The following is a 23,563-nucleotide window of genomic DNA, read 5'->3' on the forward strand; positions in this document are numbered from 1 at the left end:
TTGGGTTTCATTATTATATTTCTAAAATATTATTTATTAAGTATATCTGAAATAGTATTCCGGGCTTTTTGGCATGTGTGGCTCTCATTCTTCCCACCCCAGCTCTATGAGATGGATGATAAGGTCATACTGGAAAAGAATCCACACACTTATCTGCTAATTTTGTTTTTTGTTTGTTTGGGATTTCTGAGACACAGTCCACACTGGCCTGAACTCTGATCCCTCTGCTTTGGCCCCCAAGTGCTAGGATTTGGGGGAGCACCATTATATCTATCTCTGCTAAATCATGAGGGCTTGGTTCTCTCAACGTTTCTACTCTGAAAACCTCAGGAATGCAGCTTTATTTTTATGAATTTAATCTTAGTAAAGAAACGTGAACTTATAATAATTCAGATAGCAGAAGGAAACAGGAAAGGTAAAATTTCATCTGTTGGTGATATATCTCTGCTAGTATTTTAGATACAGTTTTTCAACTTCAGCTTTTTGAATACTTATGCAAGGAAATTCATCTGTACGTTTTAAAATGGACTTTTAAAAAATCTGTTCTTTTTGCACTAATAGTATATCATGAACTTTTTTTTCTATGAAGCCAAAAAGATCTAGACCTGCCACACTATTTTCTCTAGCAGCTGAGTATTTCATTTTATAAATACACCAGAATTGATTGACTCGCCATCTCTAGTTGGATCTTTCTTCATGATGCTATTTATAAGGGAAACATCCTCTCCCTTTTCGTATGCTTCTTAGAAGCCCCTCACAACCATGCATACACATCCTTACACCACCCTCTGACTGTTTTCTTAGGGAAAAACAAATCCTAAGGATTCTGGCTTAACGGCTCCGTATGTAATAACTTTTGTCACGTTTTGCTAAAAAGTCCCTTCCAGATGCTGGGAAAGGTTACATCTCCACATCCACTGTAGTGTGATCCTAGATCTCTTTCCCCTCAGAGAACCGTCATCTCTGTATATGGATCAATCACTTTGCCTCCAAAATGGGGGTGAGAATTTGACAAACCGGTTAAGCACACACGGATTGCCAGACAATGTGGTGATTCTTCATGAACATTAGGTTTAGTTGTGCAAAGCTCTTAACTGGAGGAGAACACTCCAAATATCTCTTTTCTAACTGTTACATCCTTCATTTTAAAACTATTGCATGCACACAGGCACATGCTTGAGAACCTCTCCCCCACCCCCGCACGCATGCACACACACACACACACACACACACACACACACACACACACACGAGTGAGCAACTCTGTGTGTGCAAGCACACACAAAGGTGCTGGTGTCCACAGCACGTGTGTAAAGTCAAAGGACAATCTTGGGTGTCAGTCCCTGCCTTTGACCTTGTTTGAGACAGGGTCTAGCCAGTCTGCAAGCTTCGAGGGCATCTCTGAACTCTTCCTCTAGTCTCACAATAGGGGCAATGGGGTTATAGGTGTCTCTACTGTATCCAGCCTGACCTGGTTTATGAAGCTCTTCCTCATGCCATACAGCAATCTCTTTACCATCTAAACTGTCTCCTCAGTTCTCCCATTTCTTTTTGAGGCCCAGAAAGATTCAAAGCTTAATTTTCTCAGTTCTTCTGTTTTGGAAAAGATCTTTTTAGTGGATTATAGTTTTATTTTTCCAAGTTGTTGGCTTATTAAAGAACTATGATTTAGGACTCCAGCTAAGAAGTGGAATCTAAACCCGGCTGTCTATCCTGAATCTGGGCTCTTGCACCCAGGGCCTTCATAGCCTCCTTCAGGTGAGCTAGGGAATCTGTGATGAGCGAGGAAGGGCTGCTTGGCTTCTGTGCACACTGCTGGCTGTGACATTGCTCAGCAGACCTTGTCTGCTGGGCAGTGCTTACTGTGCGGTGGAACAGCAGGGAGGGGGTTTCCAGAAGGGATGGGGAATTTTCCCTAGGGACAAAAGAAGTATGTTTTTACTTTTGTTTTGAAATTGAGGAAGCTCACTTTTAAAGTCGGTACTCTCTCCCACACTGAAAAACTCCCAGATTTGGCAGGTTCCTCCACCCCACCCCGGGGCCTTTACAGTCTGGCTACCTCTCCAGAGCTCCCATAGATGCCTCTATCACGCCACCTCCACCTCTCTCCAGGGACCCAGCCTCAGCCATTCTTCTGCTTGCAGGAGTTCATCCCTCCGGGGCCTCAGGAGAAACTTCTCCCCGGTATCACACTCCTTATTCTTCCTTTACAAGCCTATTTATTCAGAAATGGCTGAGCAATCTGAAATAGGGCTCCCGGAGGTGGAAGCGATGATGCCCTGGGCCTCTCTAACTTACTCCAACCACTTGTGTGGGCTGCAAGCTCCCACAGACCTGTGTGACAAGAGCGGGAGGGCTTCACCTCCCTCCCAGGGAGGGCTACACCGTCAACCCCTTCCTTTACCCACAAGGAAGAAATGTCTTATGTGTTATTTTTACAGGTTGATGCAAAATAAATAGAGAGGGAGGAGAGAGGGGGAGACGGATGGTTTTTGAAGAAGGCTGTCTGGGAGGAAGTTTCCATTTCAGCTCTGTGATTTAAGTAGTACCTGATCGCAAAAAAAAAAAAGAGAGAGAGAGAAAAAGAGAACGGGGAATCATTGCTGGCATGCACTCCAGCTGGAAAAAAAAAGTGTCTGTCGAGATAAAGGGGGACTTTTGCTGTGTATCACTCTGTGAATCTGGCCAAGGAAGACTGAGACATCTATGCCCCATGCCAGGCCCAACTGACTTAGTCTGAAAAGAGCACAGACTACAGCTTGGGGGAGATCAGCCAGCCTCGACTCTTAAAAGGTCACTCACGGGGGGCACACAGACAGTCCCCAGTTGGTCACCAGGCTTTGGGGTGACCTTACCTGATTATTGCCTTATTGCCTGACCTGAGTTAGTGCTGTTGACTAGATGGTGCTATGGGAACTTTGCAGGCGTGAAGGAGGTAGCCTGCAGGTGGGGAGCCTGACAATTAAGAACAAGAGGGGATGGCCCAGGAGGAAACTGAAACAGGGTTGGGGACAGAACAAACACTTCTGAAACATCCCCTGGGTGCCAGTCCCTGACGTAATTTTTTTCATCCCATCTTCATGACTGCACATGGGAGTGACTAGTTTTCTCCTCGTGCTCCGTTTGAGGACACTGATGCTCAGAGCATTTTAGTAACTTGCAATGACAGCGTCACAGGAGAGACAAAGATGTAGAGAGGTCAGGATGGAAATAAAAAGAATGCTAGTGCCACCCAAGGCGGGGGTAGGGGGGGGTCGAGCAATGCTTGCTTTGAGATCCTGAGGGAATGATGCAATTTGCTTTTATGTGAACGAGAGATAAGGCCTCCCACCCATGCTCTCAGTCACTGTAGCTTGAACAAAGCAACTTCCTGTGGCTGTGTTTGCCTGAGAGCCAAAGCAATGCAGTGTCCTTTGTGGATCACTCCGAAACACCTGAATGCCTATAAAAGAACGGGGAGAGGCAACCGAGGATAATGGTCCTTCCCAGGTCTCCAGACTGTTCTTTGAAATGTGTGCCCTTTTTTGCTGTCCCCACCTAGGTATGACTTCATTGAGATTCGAGATGGGGACAGTGAGTCAGCTGACCTCCTAGGCAAACACTGCGGGAACATCGCCCCACCCACCATCATCTCCTCTGGCTCCATGTTGTACATCAAGTTCACGTCAGATTACGCCCGGCAGGGGGCAGGTTTCTCTCTACGCTATGAGATCTTCAAAACAGGTGAGCGGTGACCAGAGACCGGTGTCTTAGGGAAGGTGGACCATAGCAGGGAGCCCTAGCAGAAGAAGAGCCATCTAAGGTGCACCTGGGAAGGCCTGTGGAGAACCTGGTCACACCTCGGTGTGAAAAGGCAGGTCAAGTGACTTCCCACTTGAGGGGACAGATGAAGCACCAGCAGAGGAGGAGGGAGGGGGATAAATACAGAAACATCTCTTGGAAGAATTGGATTTTTGTGTTCTTTAAATCAAGCTGCTCTTCGTGGTTGAACTTGGTTGAACTTCATGCCAACTACTTCATGGTTTAATGTTGTCTTTATTTGGAATTACATGGGGCTGGAGGACATAATCTTTTCATTGTTTAGGGTTTCTAAAGATCTCACGGTGACCCCGAGAATGGGGTCAGCCATTGCTTTTAAATTAAATTATGACTTCTAGACATTCCCCGTGGCTATCCGTCTTACCACTCCCATACACTGAACTCCTATTTCCCATGTGCCAGGGAATCAAACACCCTGAAAAGCTGCCGAAGGACAGTGGAAGCCAGGGCAGAAAACGTCCTGTTTCTTTGAATTGGCTGCTAGGCACCACGTATCTCATTAGGTGGTCTGTGCCATTCTAGACAGTAGGAACTTCTGAGGCTCAGTACAACAGTTCTCATCCGAAGGTGCTGCATTACGTACACACTTCTCTCTCCAAGCTGTGTGCCCCTCTGTTTCACGTCAGCTCTCACTATGGCTAAGGAAGGAAGGAAGGTCCTCAATTCTCCCTCCCCTTGCCCACTTCTTACCTCAGAAGACCTGTCCCCAAGTTTTATAACTCCTGTATGAAGTCCAGTTTCAGGTGAAGTTGTCACCTGTCGTGGAGAAACCCAAGTCTGTCACCTGTTAAAGGCAAGGAGAACTATTCATATATAGTTTTTTTGTTTGTTTGTTTGTTCTTATGAAATTGTCTTGGAAAGAAGTGGTGGCTGTTGGAAGCACTTTTAATATCCACTCTGTCTAAATATTTGTTGGACTTGTCTGCCTAGAAAGGTAGAATCAAATGAAGAGGTGTGGTCAGCAGTCAGAGAGGGGTTCTTAAGCTCTCAGAGGGCACAGGCCTAAGATGGCACATAGGCATTTTCATGTTTCTGGCCATGGTAAGGTCTCAGGAACTGATCTGTGTGTCCTGAGGGCTGGTGTGAGCCCACTGCATAGCTGGATCCACAACTCTTTGAGACCCAGTGCAAGATGCAGACGAACGCACCAACTCTGATAAGCATCCTCTACTGAGAGTCTTACAGGAAGAAAGAACAGGCAGGCTTTCTTGTCTGTGGCTTGTGGGAGAGACAGGTAGACAAACTTTCATCGCAGAGATGCACTGTCAGTGCTGCTGGTGACATTAAAAGGAAAACTGTGCTATGGGTGACTGCATGTATGCGGAGGCACATGACTTGTTACCGTTCTGGAAATGCAATTGAAGAACTCCGCAAACCATCAGCAGAGTCCCTAGTGCCAAACCCGTCACTCGGCTCCACCGTCGCCTCCACCACAGAAGGAAATCCGCTCACGCAAGACCTTCCAGGGAGCTGACCGAGGGAAGCCAGAACAAGAGTGAGCAAGGCCGTTAAGTTTATCTCTGGCCTCGTGGCCCATATCTCAGGGCTCCCGAAAGCATGATGCCACGCTCTCGAGAGAGCCACAGGAAAGGAGAATGTTAACTCCCTCCATCGCACAGATCCGAAAAGAGGACACTGAAAGATAAAACACACAAGAGAGTATCGTGATCCTGCTGGCTGTCTTGATGACCTGCAGAAGCAGAATCTCAAATAAGGCAGCAAGTCTGTGAAGAACCTGAACCAACAGTGCCAGGCAGGAAGGGTAGGGGGCTTGAGCCTGGAGAGACGAGGCAGCCTGCTCTGAGGACTTGGGATCACCACTGGAAGAGCTGCTGCAGTGAGTGACAGCCCTGCCCCAAACCACATGGCTGGGAGCGGGCGAAAGAAGCAGAAAGTCGAGGAGCCTCCTTGCAGCCCACCAAGAAGAGTAGCTACTGATATGAAAGTCAATCCTATAAATACCAAACACAGGGACGCACAAGAGAGCAAAAGTCAAAACCGAGAAGTTCAGGAAGGTGTATATTCCTCCAAGTTGGTGCCTTGTCTTATGTCACTATTTCCATGGTTGCAGTCCTGGGAGAAAAATGAACTGTTTACATCATCCACGGGACATGAAAGAAATGGGTGGACATGCTGAAGAAATCAAAACAAACATAACTATGTTTGCCAGTCAGGCTCTGAAAAAGAAAGAGGGGAAACTGTAAACACAGATATGCAAACAGGCAAATACAGAAGGCCCTGGAAGCCTGCCTTTCTGCAGGCTCCACAACAGTTACACTGGGACACATACACCCACAAGGCTGGGACAAAAAGAGCCCATGGCAGGAGTGGAGGGAGGGCCATGGCTTCCCTAAATGAAGGATAAAATATTGTATGTCTCACCTGGAAAAGGGTAAGCCAGAAAAAGTCACAAGTCTAAACTACCTGGAGTCACCAAAGCTGGAACAGAATAAGGAAAGAATTTTTTCTTTTTTTTAAAGAACTTGAAAAGTGGCGTGGAAAACACAACCAGGGGGAAATGTTGGTTGTTTTTCTGACGTTCTTGTAGCAGAAAGTCAAAATCCAAATTTCTCCCCCTGTATCCATTACTCAGTGGCATTTCTGAAAATAAAACTGTGGGGCTCCTTCACAGGTGGAGGAGACCTGCAATGCCCACTTCTCTGATAGCCCTGGATAAACACCTGAATAAACCAATGGTCAGGCCAACCTTGGCTTCAGATAGGCCATTGTGTGTGCATGTCTTTGTATGTGTAGGCTCCTCTTCAATGTGCGTGTTATAAGCACACATCACAGAGATGTGAGAGGGCATCCTGAACGCGGAAGTTCTTTGTGATAGAACCATTCACAACAGTCCAAACCTCCATCTTCAGTTTCCCGTTTTGCTGTTTTATGAGACACAGTCTTTGTAGCCTATGCTGTCCTAGAATTCAATACATCAATACAATTCAATAGCTCAGGCTTGCCTGGAACTCACAGTATTCCTTCTGCCTCAGTGTTTTAGGATTACAGTGCTTGGATTACAGGTCTGAGCCAGCACAATGGCTCAAACCTCCAGAGTAATCTTAACTTCAAATCGACCTGAATATTTGCCATCTGGGTATTTAAAAAAATTTTTTTTTGTCCTTTTAACATGTTGCAGAAAAGGATTATAGATTAGTCAGATTTCTGCAAGACTCAATGCATGTCTTCATTTCCAGGATTCTTTTTTGACCTTGGATATTCAGTTGCCATTCTGGTGTTTTGATCATGGTAGGACTAGACACAAATATATAATTTTAAAAGAATTTTTCTGCTTGCAAAGGATAAAACAATAATGTTTTCTCGCCTCACTCAAAATAAGCCAGAGAATGTATCCAATTCTAACTATCAGACATGCACTGTTTTTTGTTTGTTTGTTTCTGTTTGGCCTTAAGTACCTAAAGTTGAAAAATCCCTACCAGTTACATGCTGGACCTGGGGAATCCTGAAACTGAATGGTTTAGAACCTCACATTCTCCAAGGCCCATATTGGGCTCTAAATGTCCATTGTTTAAACACTTTGTTCCCCCGTGGATGAGAAAGATCAAAGATTCTACCATAAATTCCCAACTCCCAAGGAGGTGGAGAGTCCCCTGGCCTTCTAAAGGGGTGACAATAGAGCCAGCTCTAGGAGGGGACTCTCAAGGGGCCTCTGCTCACTTGCCAGTCCCTTGTGAATAGGAAGTTGATTTCCATCCCGCGTGTGAGGCTCCCTATGTGCCCCATGAAGAAATCTGCACAGCAGCCTTAAACTCTAACCTTTTCAAAATTCTTCTGGGCCCCCTGAAGTCCAGCCAGCTGGCCCGGCTTTCCCAAATTGCATCACCCCAGGCCACTGAGGAAGCCCTCGGGAAGTTGAGGTCTATGGTAAACAAAGCTGAGGAAGGGAGGGGAGGCCACCCCAACTCATCCACCCAATCTAGCTGCCTACTGGCAAGCCTGGGCCTTCCCTGCTGCTGCTGTGCTGTTGAAGGAAATGCAAAGCTTCTTGAGATGGGGCCCGTAGAGCTCCAGATGACCTTGGAAGGTTTTCTCTTGTTCCTGGTCCTCATCTACCCATAACCCACCTCCCAACGTGCGGCAATGAGAGCAGGGAGGAGGTATCAGAGGGAGAGGTGTAGATTCTGGGAATTTCCTATGCAAGCCCACACCGAGTATGCACATACTTATTTGCATGGTACCTTTTCCAAGTCAGATATTTGCAGCTTTCCAGAAAGTCATCATCAATAAAGAGACTTGCAGAGGGCCCTGCTACATTAGCCTCAGATAAAGACACTGCTGTGGGCTATGATCGGCGTATTGACATCCCATAGTTAGGTTTTAGTGTGATCTCCAGAGGACACTTCCTGCCAGTAAACACCTGGTTTACTGAGTATTTCTGTGTGGTGGTGGTTGTTTTTCTTCATGGTTAGAGAGTCTATTCCTCCTTCGTAAATCCTGCCTCCTTTTCTTACTTGAAAATTCAAGCGTAGTGAATGAAATCTATTGCAGTTGCCAACATTTACATCCGCGTCATTCCCTTGTACGCATTCTTGTTCTCTGCCTATGTTGGGCCTCTATGTTTCCCAGCTCTGCCCAGAGGAACCCTCTGCCCAGAGGGTTAAAGCACAGGGGATCCTCTGATAGGACTCCACCTAGAGGCATCAGGAGACGCCGTGGCAGTAATCCTTAGTGCTGCTGCAGTCCAAGCTTGCAGCAGGCTGCGAATGTGTGTCACGTTTCATCAGGACGCATCCCCAGAAAGCTAACCCAAGAGCTTAGGAGAGAAACAAGGCCGTCTCCACCACAAAGGCACCAGAAGCCTTCCAAATGTCAATACACTGCTGCATTTTTCCAAACTCGCCGCCCGAGCGGCCTTTAACATCCCCAACGCCCCACTGTGATCCACCGGCTAAAAACCGCGATTGTTAATTGTCCCACCACTACAGAGCAACCCGTTCTAATACAGTCAGGACATGAATGAGGCTCGGGCTCCCCTTTGCCCCTCCCCTGAGGCACCTTGGATCTCGGAGGGAGAAGGGGCACTTAGCTGGCTGGGGTACAATAGAGGCTAGTGTTGAGGTCAGCAATAAATAAGGGGTAACATTGTTTTCCCTGCTGGCAACCAGCAAGCCTTCCTTAAGGATTGAAATAACTTACATTCTGGAGTGAGCAGCTGAGTGATTGAGAATGAGGACTCTGTTCCTCTTTCAAGATCTCTCTCTCTCTCTCTCCACACACACACACACACACACACACACACACACACACACACACCTCTCTACCTCTTACCCTCTCTTAGTCTCTCAATTGTTGCTCTTATTCTGATATTCAAAGCCAATCGGCCTCACCTCCCTGTCCAAAAGGGAGGCTGGCTTGAGGGCTTGAAACATAGAGGGGAAGAGTCTGTTGCTCCACGGGCCACTCAAGCAGAAACAAAAACCTTGTGAGTAGGGGGATGTGGATCCAAACATTTAAATAACCCAAAGCCAGAGGCAGAGGAGACAGCAAAGAAGGACTGCTCCCTAATACTCTCCCCCGCCCCCGCTTCTCTGGCACACAGGCTCTGAAGATTGTTCTAAGAACTTCACAAGCCCCAATGGGACCATTGAATCTCCAGGATTCCCAGAGAAGTACCCACACAATCTGGACTGTACCTTTACCATCCTGGCCAAACCCAGGATGGAGATCATCCTGCAGTTTCTGACCTTTGACCTGGAGCATGACCCTCTACAAGTAGGGGAAGGAGACTGCAAATATGACTGGCTGGACATCTGGGATGGCATTCCACATGGTAAGTGAATTCTTAGGCTCAGCCCACTTTCTCTTTCTTGTAAAAGAGGATCCTAGCCTAGAGAATAGCAGCCCCGGAAGTGTCCAGGTCTTCCGACTTCAGTTAGCTCAATCAGGGTACTCCCCACACATATACCCAGAGACGATTCTAGATTTCACCAAGTTGACAATTGAAATTAACCATCAGAGATGGCAAGGTATGCCTTTCCATACCAAGTTATCAGGGCAGAAGAGAATCAGTAGCCAAATGCTGTGGCCATATAGAAGGACGTACAGCCAGACTGACTGGACTTGAATCTCTCTGCTGTACATCCCTGGCAAGTTATTGAACCTGTCAGTATTCTTGGCTGTGAAATGACCTATCATCACTATTACCATGAGTACCACTATTTCATTACTATTTATACAGTCATGGATATTGAAGAGGCAATTGTTTACAGCCAGGAGGAGCCTGTGTAGATTAGGTGAAGGACCAACACAGATCTTAGGTATCATCAGTATTGTAAAGAAAACAAATTGTTCATCCTTGTGGTTGTTCTAAGTATTTTCTAATATAAAGGATTCTTGGTAACTACGTAGGAGCAATTCCATCTTGGGAAAAGCATAAGATTTAGGCAGGCAAGCAGGGTTTGGGTCCCAGATCTGCTCTTTTTTTCTAGCAATGTGAACAAGAAAATGTCACCCGACCCTCTGAAACTCAAATTCTTCCTCTGTAGAGCAGGTACTCTAATGATACCTTTTGGGCCATCTCTTGGAGATAGGAGAGCAGAACAAAGCCAGCTCGGGGAAAGCGCTTTTTACTGTTCAGGGGAAATATCAGACATTATTCCCGAAGCACACCTTCCGTTTTTTCTGTCAAGGTGTTGGCAGCAAGGTTCACAGTGGTGGGAAGGGAGAGAGTACTGAGAGCCAGTTTGAGATTTCTACTTCCTCTGTCTACTTTTTGTCTCCTACATCCAGTTGGGCCTCTGATTGGCAAGTACTGTGGAACCAAAACACCCTCCAAACTCCGCTCATCCACGGGGATCCTCTCCCTGACCTTTCACACGGACATGGCAGTGGCTAAGGATGGCTTCTCCGCACGTTACTACTTGGTCCACCAGGAGCCGCCTGAGAGTGAGTTGGCCTTTTAGGGATCCCTGTCCTGTCTTCTCATTATGGACGTGAGTGGGTGCAAGTGAAGGGCTGATCTCTTCAAAAACAGCAGACAGGAATGCCGAAGACTTCACGGTGGCCTCTGAGTTCAAGGAAGGAGAGCCTTGTATTCTTTTCCAGCAAAGATGACTGAGAAAAGGACAATGTTCATCTGGGTTCTCTTTTCCTTATTAAAAAAAAAAATACCAAACAAGTTTGAGTTCTTCCCAGAGAAAGTCAGAAGACCATCAAAAGCCTCCATTCCCTCATTCAGTGATGGAAAAATGTTAGAAGGCCACTTATGGTATCTAACCTTTTCCAGGCCTAGACCAGTTCCTCCATCTACAGCCCTCAAAGGCCATTATCTCAAAATGGCCACATGTAACTCAGCATTAAAGTTCTATAGCTCTGAGTAGAGTTTCTCTGGCTAGCCAATGCAATCCCTTGACTTCCGCTTCATACATGCAAGAAATACAGTTTTGGGAGCTTCTCCTGAGTGTCGGGCACTGCACATAGCATTTGCAAAGTGCTGCTGTGGGCCCAGCTGTGCTGGAACACACCACCCAGGCCATGGCTCTCCCACTCTGAGGCCCGTTTTTCAACCATCTGTTCCAAGCCCTGCGCTTTATATGCGCTGCCGTGGCTGCTATAGAAACACTTTTAGATGATGAGAGCTGAGAAACTCCTTCCTGCCATGTTGTAGACAGCTCCCCGCCCCTGGAACTACAGACGCAGCAGAATGAACGCATTCTGCTCGGAGTTCTCGCTTTTGTGTTTTTCATCGGGGTTCCTGAAGGTTACAGGAGAAACAGCGTAGCAGACTAGAGCTGATTCAGTAAACGGCCAGTGCAGCCACGGAGCTGGAGAATAGATCTGGTACCTCAGACAGGTGGCCGGATTTTACCAAACACTTAACCTCTGCAAATGCTGACCAGTGTCCACAGCATCCAGGTGAAGGGCAGCAATTTCGCTGATGGCATAAGACCAGGGTCAGAGACTCCTGGATCCGTTAGCCCAGATGGGCCATGTAGGGGAGCACAGTGATGGGAGATGCGTGTGCTTACAGAGAAGCTTCCGAAAGACAGGTGTTTATACTTTGTAGTGTCTGTCTTCTACGCCAGAAATCAGGAAACATGGGTGAAAGAAAGAGACGTGCAAAAGTGCCTCCTGGGTGTGTGCTAATAAAGCAGGCTTCCCAGGACGGCTCAGCCCACCCAAATTGTCATGTTCACCTGTGTCTCATGGCTGCCTCATCTGGCACTTGAGAGCATCCATAGCCTGCAGCACTTTGTGTTTTAGATGGTATTTTTAATTTATATGATGATTCTTATTTATCTACTGCCTAATTTCTTTTAGGTCCAATTTAGTTCCTTGAAGACCCAGAGGGGTTGTTAACTATGTGACTTAGTATAGTTGTTTTTAAAATGTGAGCATATAATTAGATTCAAGATGAGGGAGTGCCTGCAAGGACCTGTCCCTAGAAGGAAATCGGGGGGAGAGCGGAGCAATTTGAGGTTAAGATGCCTGATTCCACCCTTGACCAATATCCACTCCCCAGACTTTCAGTGCAATGTCCCTCTGGGAATGGAGTCCGGCCGGATTGCTAATGAACAGATCAGTGCCTCGTCTACCTTCTCCGATGGAAGGTGGACTCCTCAACAGAGCCGGCTCCATGGTGATGACAATGGCTGGACGCCCAACTTGGATTCCAACAAGGAGTACCTCCAGGTGCTTACTCAGATATTCACAGGGAGGGGGTGAGAATGTGTGTGTTGGTGGGACAGTGGTGTGGCCCCCTCAGCTAGGGTCAAAAGAGGATGCTAAGATAATAAGCAGAATGTGTGAGAATGCATGCATCCTTCCATCCAAACATAAAGGTACTTTGCAGTATGCTGGGATAAAGTGATGAGTAAGAGGACCACTTTCCCTTGCCCTAATGTGGATTAGTGGGCCTGAGGAGAGTTGATTGGCTAGGATACTGTTGGCCCTATCAGTATCAAAGGCATGTTCTATAAATAGTTCCACATCTTCCTCCTTCTTGGCATGGGAAGGTATCAGAGATGTGGGGAGAGCATTTTCCTGAAGGCAGGTTTGTTGGGCGCTAGCTGAATATGGCAATGTCTTCTGATCTTTGCTATCTGGAAGGAGCCTGCCAGGAAGGTTTTACACATAGCTATCAGAGAACACATGGGAAAATGTCATGGAGAGGAACGAAACTCAAGTTACCCAGATGCTCGACAGCGTCTTTTCAGACTATTGTTTGCTGTCTTCCTGAGCAAGCCTAGCAGCTCGTGTTGAGTAATCTTCCTGCTCTGCACATGGGTCCAGCTCCAATCCCCTGGGAGGAAGCGTATGGGAAGAACAAACTGCCAGTTTTATACTAGCGCAACTGTCTGCTTCTGTGACACACACAGACAGCCTTGTGGCCCACTGACAAGCCTGCCCCAGCCCTGATGCGACATGGTGACCTCTGCTCTGAGACAGACACTGCCTTGCAGACAGCAGGGAAGGGAGAGAGACCACTTACTTAGAAACTCCAGGGAGCCATGGAGGCTCTAACAACACAACTCTCAGGCCATTTGTCACTGTCTCTCCCCTCTGACTCTCCAAAACTCCTTTCATCTTGGAAAGCGTCTAGAAAGTTCTTTGTTCTTATAGTCCGTTTACTCTTCTCCTTATTTTTGCCCCTTACTAGTCTGCTTTTTATTATTGCTATCTACCTTTTCTTGTACACAAGAAACTATTGCTCGTTTCTTTTGAATGTTTCATAATGCCATGCACGGAGTGGCCAATAAGTGCTTACTAAATTGGCTTCCATCATCTTCACACACTAACACACACAGAGACTGCCATTAAGGAAGACCATGGCAAAAAAATTAAAAAAAAAAAAAAAAAGGAAGACCATGGCCAGCCGACTAGCAACATCCAGTAATTTCCAAATGGGTTCGGCATTGTCAGAGGGGAGGTACCTCAAAGTGTTGGCCATCCTCCTTGTAGAGTGAAAGGTCAGGACTTGGTGCATAAGCCTAATTACTTGGGCAGACTCTGTATGCCCTTTGACCCCTTGGTGACCTGAGTGATTACAGACACAATGGAGTGCAGGGGATAAAGGGCAGGGAGAGTGTCCCTTTAGAGCATTACAGTGGATCGCGTTGGAGTAGAGTAGATTTTTGCCACTCAGTTTCTTTCAGGACAGTTCTGCTTTCATGGTCTGAAGCAGACCATACATTAATGAGAGGTCACAAGTCTACGTAGTTAATAATTAGAAGAAACTGAATATTATACATTCAGATTTGCAAGCAAAAGGAAAAAACTAAAATAATAATAATAAATCAAGTTCCATTTTTTTCCAAGGGGAAGTATCCATCCTGTTAAGAGGTTACTTAGTTGACTTTAAATGTCCCGGGGAATCACATAATGACGGCTCCAAGCACACCCCCGGTTCGTGAGCTTAGCATGACAGCTGTGTCCTTTGCAGGAAATGTCAGAAGTTGTTGTGAGGTCCTCTTACCCTCTGACTTCCCTTCCCAGGTGGACCTGCGCTTCCTGACTGTGCTCACAGCCATTGCAACGCAGGGAGCCATTTCCAGGGAGACCCAGAGAGGCTACTACGTCAAATCCTACAAGCTGGAGGTCAGCACCAACGGTGAAGACTGGATGGTATACCGGCACGGCAAAAACCACAAGGTAGGAGCCCAAGAGTTGGTCTCAGAGAGCTTCAGGCTGACCCCATGCTGGGGAAGAGCCCTTGTTTAGTGAGGCTCATGGAACTGATCAAGGCAAGGATACACTGGTCTTGAAATTTCACATTTTTGTGTTAAAGAGATTGGAAAACTCCATTTCTCTAGCAGCTTGGCTGCTATTGCTTTTTGCAAAGCTGAGGGGGAGGGGGAAGGGGGGCTTACAGAGTGTTACCTGACTATAAATGAAGGAGAAAACGCCTACCCCACCCACATCTCCCCAGCCCACACAGGACCCATTGAGCATGAGTCTCTTCTGCATGCTGGGTTAATCACAGAACTGCATGAATCAGTAGTTCAGGAGTTACTGAGGTCTGGGAATGAAAGGACACAAAACTCTAAGAGGGAGTCACAGTGTCCCCGAGACAAGCCAGGACAAAATATAATGAGGAGAAAGACCGTTTGTCAGGGGGGTTAGGATCTGAACTGGCAATTGTGATTAGTGGAGAAGCATTGACTCCTCTCAGCTGGTACCCTCAGCTCCCAGACGTGCGGTCCGTGTGGGTGATAAGAGGCTTTTGTTGTGTGCGGGGATGAGCGTCTGGCACTCAACAACACGTGCCACTCTGTGTCTGCATCTGGCATATGGAGGGCTCAGTGGAAATGTTCTGTCCTCACCTGAATGGGGACAGGAGCTTCTGTGACGGGAGCACAGCACAAGGTGATCCGTGAAAACTGTGCTTTACTCTCAGAACAGGTGGGTGAAGCAGAGAGCCTGAGGATCCCAGAGGCTGCTGAACCTCCCTTGGGAGGGACTCAAGAGTGATGGAAAAATAGGTCTGAGTCAGGCATGATGGCGCACGCCTCTGATCCCAGCATTCCAAGAGGCAAAGGCAGGTGGATTACTGTGAGTTCGAGGCCATCATGGTCTACAAAGTGAGTCCAGGACAGCCAAGGTTACACAGGGAAACCCTGTCTCAAAAAAAAAAAAAAAAAAAACAACGAAAGAAAGGAAAGAAAGAAAGAAAAGAAAAGAAAAGAAAAGAAAAGAAAAGAAAGAAAAAACTAGGTCTGTTTCTCCTCTTTTGCTATATAGTCCCACCAGATTCTGATCTGCAAAGATATAAATTACCAAAAAAGGTACCTGCAACCAAAGAGCATTTCCAAAAGGGCATCTCTTTGGACCCTGTCACTGTCCCAGGGTAGCACGCTCTCCAACTATATGTATACCTATCCTTGAACCTAGAAAATTCTTCCCTGTAATGTTGGCGATCTCACTCAGGAAATGTGAGGGTTTTTTAAGGAGTAGATTTTTTTTTAAATCAAAAATCGCCATAGTAACATGGCACCATTCATGTGAAAATATGGTTTCTAGAAATTATCAGCTATCACTCTTACATACAAACATACATTGCTTCATGTGCCCAGTAAAGAAAGCGAAATATTGAGCAATGGAAAGACAGCCTCACCTCTACCTGCAGGCTAGATCTGGTCTCCCATTGTCTTATCTTGGAAAGACCGGATCCCAGGTAGAAGCAGGAACTGAATCAGCACTGGAGGGCAGGGAAGGTCCCGGAGCTGAGTCCTCATCTCACCTCATTCCTTTTCCACCCACGTCTTCTCTCTGTGTCCACATTTTCAATAAGAAAGTGCTAAGATCTGGGAGCTCAGCTGGCAGGTGAGGGCCAGCAGCCAGGCAGGCGTGGGTCCTGGGGAGAGGCACGAGGCTCCTCTGACTGTGTCTCCTTGTCCAGGTTCAATGACTAAGCAGGGCTGGCCAGGATGCTGTAGCATAAGCTGATTTTAAAAGCACACAGATGGACTGGGATGCTATTTAAAACGCCATTTGTAGGGAATCTGCTTTTGGAAATACCTTAGCACTGCACATTTTGATAGAATGCCATCCTCCCAGCTTTATCCCTGCTATTCAATTTTGCAGGGAAGATATTCCTGAGAACTGAACTGAGCTTTCTAGTCTTCAGACTCATCCTTTTCAGTGTGTCCACACTGAATACACTCTCACTGTCTTCTGCATCCTCTTCCCACCTTTGGCAAAATCTCTCTCTCTCCCAGTAACTTGGAGGTCTTGTTTTGGTTTTTGTGTGAGAGAGTCAGTTTTACTCACATAAAAGGAGGTGGGACAGAGGGAAAGCCATCTCTCTTTCCATTAGCAGTGCATTCTCCTGGTACTTGCAAAATGGAAAGCCTGCCAGTGTAGGCTTTGCCTTAGTCCGCAGCTCCCTCATCCCATTGTGCATAGGGGGGCAGGCCAAGAGGCCTTCCCCTTCTTCTCCCCTGCAAGGATGCCTTCTGCAGCCTCTTCGTTAACAGGTCTCACCCAGATAGCTGTGTTTAATGTGCAGCTCCCTGGGCTGCTGAGGTTGAAATAGTTGAGTGAACCATGCCAAATAGATTTGTCAAGTCTGCTGCAGTTTGATTTGATGCCATGACAGGGAGGCAGGAGGAAGGAGGGGACCTGAGGGCAATGTGGCTGTAGGGAGGAGCTCCTCCACGCTGGTCCTACCGCCGACTTGCTCTTTGTGGTTTCTCGATGCCGGGCACAGCGCCAAGCTCTCTGGCGTTACGTGGTGGGCTTGAAAGTGAAATTGAGACAGCAGGACTTAAAGAAAAGGCAGAAGCCAGAAAGAGGCTGCAGCTCACTGGGCTCCAGAGTGCAGCGAAAGAGCCGGAAAACACCCTCCTGGGGCACGGGAAGTAGACAGGGTGTTGTGACATTTGGGGCACAAACTTGGAAACTCGTTTTCAATTCCCTGATCGCTGTCAACACCAATGCAGCATATCAAAGACCAGGGAATTGGAGAATCCAGAGAAAAACAAGATTAATGAGCACTCAGGGTGGTGGGGGTTAGCTGTGCTATGTCACTGCAGTTTTCACCCACGCTGGGCAAGGCAAGGTCTAAGCCTGTGAGTGGCTTTCTTCTTGCTACCAGGAGGTCAGGAAGACCGAAGGACTCTTTTTTTCCAGCCTCCCCAGTCAGTGAGCAACCTCTTTGTAGTCTCATTATGTTCAACAGGTATTTATGAGGTTCGAGAGGGAAGCCAGGTAGATGTGGTTGGTGGTTCACGAACGTCTCCTGGCAAAATGCAGCCTGCTTATGCAGACCACATGCACAGCACAACCTCAGTTCACCCTGCTTCCCATGCCGTGAATATGGAACCCATGATTTTCATAGAGGCGGGCCCTCCTTATGCATATTTATGGTGCAACCACAAAGCAGAGAGCGCCCCTCCACCCATTAGAGCCCATAACCAACTCCTGTACTCCCTCGGATTATACAAATTACTTCCCATACGTCCCTTCAGAAATCACAGGAGAAACTACCGCCTTTGGTTTTTCCAGCTGCGGGAGTAGCATCCCAGACACAGGCATAGTGTTGTCAAAACAGTGATGAGAAGTTCCACGTGCGCATGTGTGCATGAGCAAGCATGTCTAACTACAGGTGCCATCATGCGCATACACACCAAGACATGTGCATGGAGAGCAACAGGAACCGTTGAAAGGCAGCAGCTGTTGGTCACAGTCCTTCCCTCCTCTGAGGTTCTGATCCCAGAAGTCTGCAGTGAAGGGGCAATCCACGCCCGAGGAATGGAACCACGACACCAGGAGAGACTAGGAGAAAGGCCATTGCAACCTTTAGTTTCCCTTTAATTTGCCAGTGTAGGCAGCGCTCTTGTTGGTACAGTTTCGGTTACCTTCCCCTTATTTATGGTGTTGCTGAGCAGTTCCTTCTATTTAGGAAAAAAAAAATCAACACAAAAGATGAATGTTCTAAAACCCAATAGCTGAGTTGAGGATATAAGGGATAAAGTAAACTCAGCCTCGGCCCCATGACTCTGCAGAATTACCCAATGATGAGTGGCAGGGAGACCCCCGAGCTCACATTAACGTGAGGACGAATGCTAAGAAGGTTCCACAAAACCCTCAGGCGACGACTTAGTGGCTACAGCATTTCATGATGCTTCACAGGTGGAACGCCAGCTCTCAGAGTCTAAGCAACTTGCTCCAAGGACAGGGGGAGCTTGGAGTCCCCAGGAAAGGCTCCTGGCCACCAGGCATAGACACTGAAGCAGATGTTCTCCACAGCCTCTCCCAGACCTTGTCCTTGCCTTCCATCCATGGGGAAACTGGCTCCTGGCAGCTGTGAGGACGAGAGGCGTGCATAGCCTGGAGCCCCGGTGTACTAATGGAGTCTAAAAGAGATCAGTGCTGTTCAGAATTCAGTTCCCTGTGTGGGAAATTCGGGTTCCATCACAGCATCCTGAAGATGGAGAATTGAAAAAAGCTGCTATTTATTTGGTTTGGCTACATCCCTTCAAAACAAGTGCCCCTGCTTCCAAACTCCTCTGCCCTGTATTTATTTTCTTAATTAAAACAAATCATTTTGTAAATCAGGGACTTGGAAGAAAAGAGTAGCGTTAAGAGAGCCACACCTCCCCCCCAAGCCCCCTGACAATTCGATGGAAGCACAGGACATCTGCTGCAGATCTCCCGAGACAGTGGACTGTGTGGCCTTGAATCTTCCCTTCCCTGCTCTGCCTTGGTGTTCCCAGACGCCCAGACACAGAGATGCAGCAGCTCGCAGCAGCTGCCATGCGCAGAGCACCTGGACGTCTGCAGGCGGAAGGTGCTCCGCAGATGTAATCAGCAGGTTAGAACACAAAGCTCTCCCCGAGCAGAGAAGCAGGTTGTCAATTTAAGAAATAACAGATCCCCAAGGGATATATATCTGCCCCTTTTAAAACACAGGCCTGGATGGGACTGAGGGCCTTGTACCTGTGCTGTCCCAGATAAATATCCCTTTCTAGCTTCCAGCTTCATTCCTTATTGGGGATGTAATTATTACTCCAATTAATAATTTGAATTTTATTTAAAAAAAAACTATCTTTGTGAATTCTTGACTTGTCCTTATTCCTTTTGTGGTTTGTTAGTTTGTTGTTGTTTTGGCTGTTGTGTAAAGATGAGGATGTGACGCAGGCCTCAAGCTAGGAGAGGGCATCAGCCTCCAGAAGCTGTGAATACAACTGTATGATCTAAACATGATTACATGCCTCTGAGGAAGGCGGGTGCCCTTTCCAAGTTCAAGTCCCCCCGTTTGTGTGCCCTCCTCCACTCCACTGTGACTGCGAGGAGCCTAGTGTATAGGGTAATTCAGTTTGTCCCTTATCCATTTGCAGTAGGATGAGCTCAGACCTTTAGCCTCTCCACTTAGAAAGCTCGAGGGAAAATTTCATTATACATGCGCTTGAACCATCCTCTGTCAGGCTGCTGTTAGCCAACTTCACCCGGGTCTCCTGGGTGCTGAACTGTCTCAGAGCTGAGGCCAGCTTCACCGGCGCTGCCAACCTTGATGCTGGATTCTTTGTGCTCCTAGGCCAGCCAAGGCTGTGCACAGATTCTGGGAAACAAACAGAGCAGTGGTGGGGCTGGGATTTGGGATTCGCTTTCTTTGGCCATTTCCATAAGCATGAAGGGAAAGGCTTCATCTGGCCACTTCTTTGCTCTCTGTTCCCTGCTCTGTGGTGGTGGAAACTGGTTTTGAAAGAGGCATGTGAGTAGTAGGGTGCTGTTTGAATTCAGTCCCAGGTCTCTGTAGTTCTCTTCGGCTCACTTGGGGAACCGCCTGTAAAAAACAAACATCCAAAGACACTGGTGTCGGGAAGCTCTCAGATGGAGAGGCCTCTCACGCCTGATGAGACATCTGTATTCGTCACTCCCTGCATCTTTCATGAATGGTGTATGTGATTCCTTTCCAGTCTGTTCCTCAAGCCGCTCCTCCAGCCTGGGTCCCCGAGTGTCCTCCTCTCCGCTCCTGTCCTCCCCTCTCTTCCCTGATGCTTTCCTGTCTCAAAGCCTGAAACCCTAATCCTGTTAGTAGGCTGTGTTCCAGGGCTCAGTGTCTCCATGGGAGTAACATAATCCTGCATTAAATGTAGAGGCCCCACAAGGCACACACAGATGGGGATGTGCACAACCCACCCACCTCCACTCACCCCCAGAAAGAAGCGGCCTGATGACAAAAACAGCCCTATAGTATGGGAAGAGGAGAGCAGAGGTCATCACAGTCACGACTGAGCATTTGGTTATTAAAGAGCTCCTTTACTCTCTGCGTCTTCTCACCTCTACTCCCTCTACCTTTTCCCCACCCCTCTCCCTCCCTTGGGATAAATAGATAAATGATAGACAGACAGATAGATAGATAGATAGATAGATAGATAGATAGATAGATAGATAGATAGATAGATAGATAGATAGAAAGATAGATAGATAGATAGATATGTCTACACACACACACACACACAGGAACACATCCCTCTTGACCACATCTGGCTAAGTTCCCACATTCACGAGAATGAAAGTAGCTTGCTTTAAATTTTTTGTTATGGCCTTTAAGGAGAAGTTTTAAGGGAGACAAATGTCAAGACTATGATTTACAAACAGGACCGGAAACAACAAAGCCCATTACCTTAACATCATTTCCCCCTAGTGCCATGGCCCCTCCCTCCACCTTGCCTGTTTGGTACAGCAAATTAATTAAATGGGATGCCATTCATTGATTAACCATTTGTTTTTATGGGGAGATGTTATGGCTGGTTTAGGAAGAAAATGTGAGCAAGACAGCAGAGGGGGAGGAGGAGGGAGGCTCTTGGTCCCACATCAGGATAAGTTGCTGTATTTCTTGAAGTGACTGTGGCTTCCCAGTGTCCCCACCTCCCCTTTCTGCCTGCTCTGCTCTCCTCAAGTGTCTACACCAAACACATTGAAAAGGAGAGCTTTGGATGCATTAATAAAGGATGCCCTTTATTAATGGGCAGATTTTTTTTTTTGAGACAGGGTTTCTCTCTGTAGCCTTGGCTGTCCTGGATTCACTTTGTAGTTCAGGCTGGCCTTGAACTCACAGGGAGAAATAATTTTGAAGAAAGAAACTCTGCATCAATTCTAGGTCAGGGCTCTAGCAGAGAATCATCTTTGAGAATTGTTTCTGCTTTCTTTGCAATCCCTGAGGCTGAGAGATTTGAGCTGTTTACAGCCACAGAGAAGTGAAATAGGTCAAGCCATGTGCAGGGAGGAGACAGGTGCCATGCTCACACCATACACCACACTCACGTGCAGAGTGGCTTGCCCACCAAAGGGCCTCTCACACGTAGGAAGCTTGCACAGCTATCAGGCAACAATTTTTCCAGGACCCTATCCTTTGCTCTTGAAGCAGGCATAATGACCTAAAGCATACGACCCCAGGCATATGGCTTTCCTGAAGAGATGAACAGTGCATAGGATAGGGTCTTAGAGTAGGCAGCACAGCGACCTTCCAGGAAGTGTGTACCATTCTCAGCAGGGCCAGAGCTCCCACCTGTGCTTTAAAACAGAAGGCCTGTGAAGGTGAGGTGGCCAGTCCCGGAAGTGGGCAACAAACAGGGAAAGGGGGAGCTTAAAAATGATCAGTTATTCTGTCTTGCTAAATGGATGGATTTTTTTTAATATGTAAGAAGTGATTCTTTTCTTCCTCATTATATTATATAGTCCATAAAATCCATGCCTGTGGGCCATGGGTCGAGTGAATCTGTGTGGACTATCCTTTCCTGGGGGTGTTAGACAACCAAACAGAAGTGTTGGATAGCAGCCCGTATTCTTCCAAGGTACTTCCCTTCCCCCCAGAGGTGCAGATCAGAAATCCATTCCAGGCTACTGGGTTTCAACTGCTGTTCTACTGAAAATAAAGGAAAGGCCCCGAGAAGCAATCGGAAAACGTTGGATTACGTTCAGAATTCAGTGAGGCACCGAATGGATTACCAAGCCACTTTGTGCCCTGAACTGGTTTTTTGAACTTGGTTTGCACAGATGCACTTGAAGAAAGCTCTTTGTTCCACATAGCTTCTTAAAAAACAAGACACATACACATATTGAATCAACGACCTCCAGAAGGCTAAGGTCAGCTTGAACACACTCCTGGTCTTCCTTTGGATAGTAAAGTGACCATATTAGCTCTTTCTTTTAAAATGAATAAAATGAATATCCTCTTCAACTTCTAACTCTTTAAGCAGTTGTTAAAATTCTATCATTGTGCTTCTAATTTCCTATCTGGGTATAAGACATATAAGCAAACTATTGATTTTCCCCACCATTTCAAACACCCCACTGCCAACGTTTGCTTGACAGCTTTTGACCACAGGCAGGAGCCAGGAATGAATGGCCTTCTAAACTTGAATGCTCCCAATTGTTCAAAGGCCCATTTATGACTTGTGACTTAGTTCCTACTCCAACATTTGGCCTGGGTATTGTGCAGGCCACTGGAGAAGGTCACTGGGGCTAGAAGGTTCGAGTATGTACCTTCAAGCTTCTAATGACTTTATCTTCCTAAGGAGAAATTAAAGTATCTAAGGTTTATTGATCTGCCTGTAGTGATTTAGTGAGTCGGCAGAGAATAGGAAATAAAACCAATTTCCTGGCATCATTTCCCAGCTTACTACTCCTTACCTTTCGATGCCTACACTGGAAGCCAAGAATCCATCTTAGGGAATTTGATCAGAAAACGTATGACGGGTGATTCTAAAACCACAGAAGCATTGAGAAAGTCATAAAGATATATAATATATGATAGCATTTACCAGCTATAAATAGGGGAGATGCTGGGAGAAAAATAGAGACCTTGTAAATCCATTGGGTCAGGAGAAATAGAAACTGCTTAATATTTCATTAAAAATGGATTTTCATAAATTGTACCTTGATATCTTTGGGCAAAAAGCAGTATATAAAGAATGAGGCATTGTTATTCATTACTCTTGGTTATTAATAATTTGAACTGTTATTGGACCAATGCTATCAACAAGGTATATCCTGACTGTGAATGGAGCACTCACTCTGTGCTCTGGGCACAATTTGAAGAGAATTAAATATCCACAGCAATCGCCCACAAAAGCACTTAGGTTATAAGGAAGGATGGGTCACTCAAGTGCCCTTTTACAAAGTGGGTGTGCTTAGAGGAGTTCAAACCGGAAAGACTCTTGTGGACAAAGGTTTAGAGTCTGCTAGCCAGAGAGGGCCTAGCCGGTCAACTCATGCAGAGCCCTCACTTAACAGTGGAGGACATTGTGGCCCGGTGGGAGACAGAGATATCTACCCA

At 46.8% G+C, this 23,563-nt stretch overlaps 1 protein-coding gene across 7 annotated transcripts in view; it reads left to right on the forward strand.

Moving 5' to 3' along the window:
* The window catches only part of Nrp2 (neuropilin 2), a 114,757-nt gene that overhangs the window by 31,704 nt on the left and 59,490 nt on the right, over positions 1-23,563 (forward strand). For all 7 annotated transcript variants that reach the window (XM_060368468.1, XM_021656123.2, XM_021656124.2 and 4 more), the window contains exons 3-7: positions 3,542-3,723; positions 9,380-9,610; positions 10,570-10,725; positions 12,302-12,471; positions 14,275-14,430. In XM_060368468.1, the coding sequence (XP_060224451.1) occupies positions 3,542-3,723; positions 9,380-9,610; positions 10,570-10,725; positions 12,302-12,471; positions 14,275-14,430 (895 nt within the window). The remainder of the gene's footprint in view (positions 1-3,541; positions 3,724-9,379; positions 9,611-10,569; positions 10,726-12,301; positions 12,472-14,274; positions 14,431-23,563) is intronic.

The sequence above is a fragment of the Meriones unguiculatus genome, chromosome 15 (genome assembly GCF_030254825.1).
Source record: "Meriones unguiculatus strain TT.TT164.6M chromosome 15, Bangor_MerUng_6.1, whole genome shotgun sequence".
Taxonomy (NCBI): domain Eukaryota; kingdom Metazoa; phylum Chordata; class Mammalia; order Rodentia; family Muridae; genus Meriones; species Meriones unguiculatus.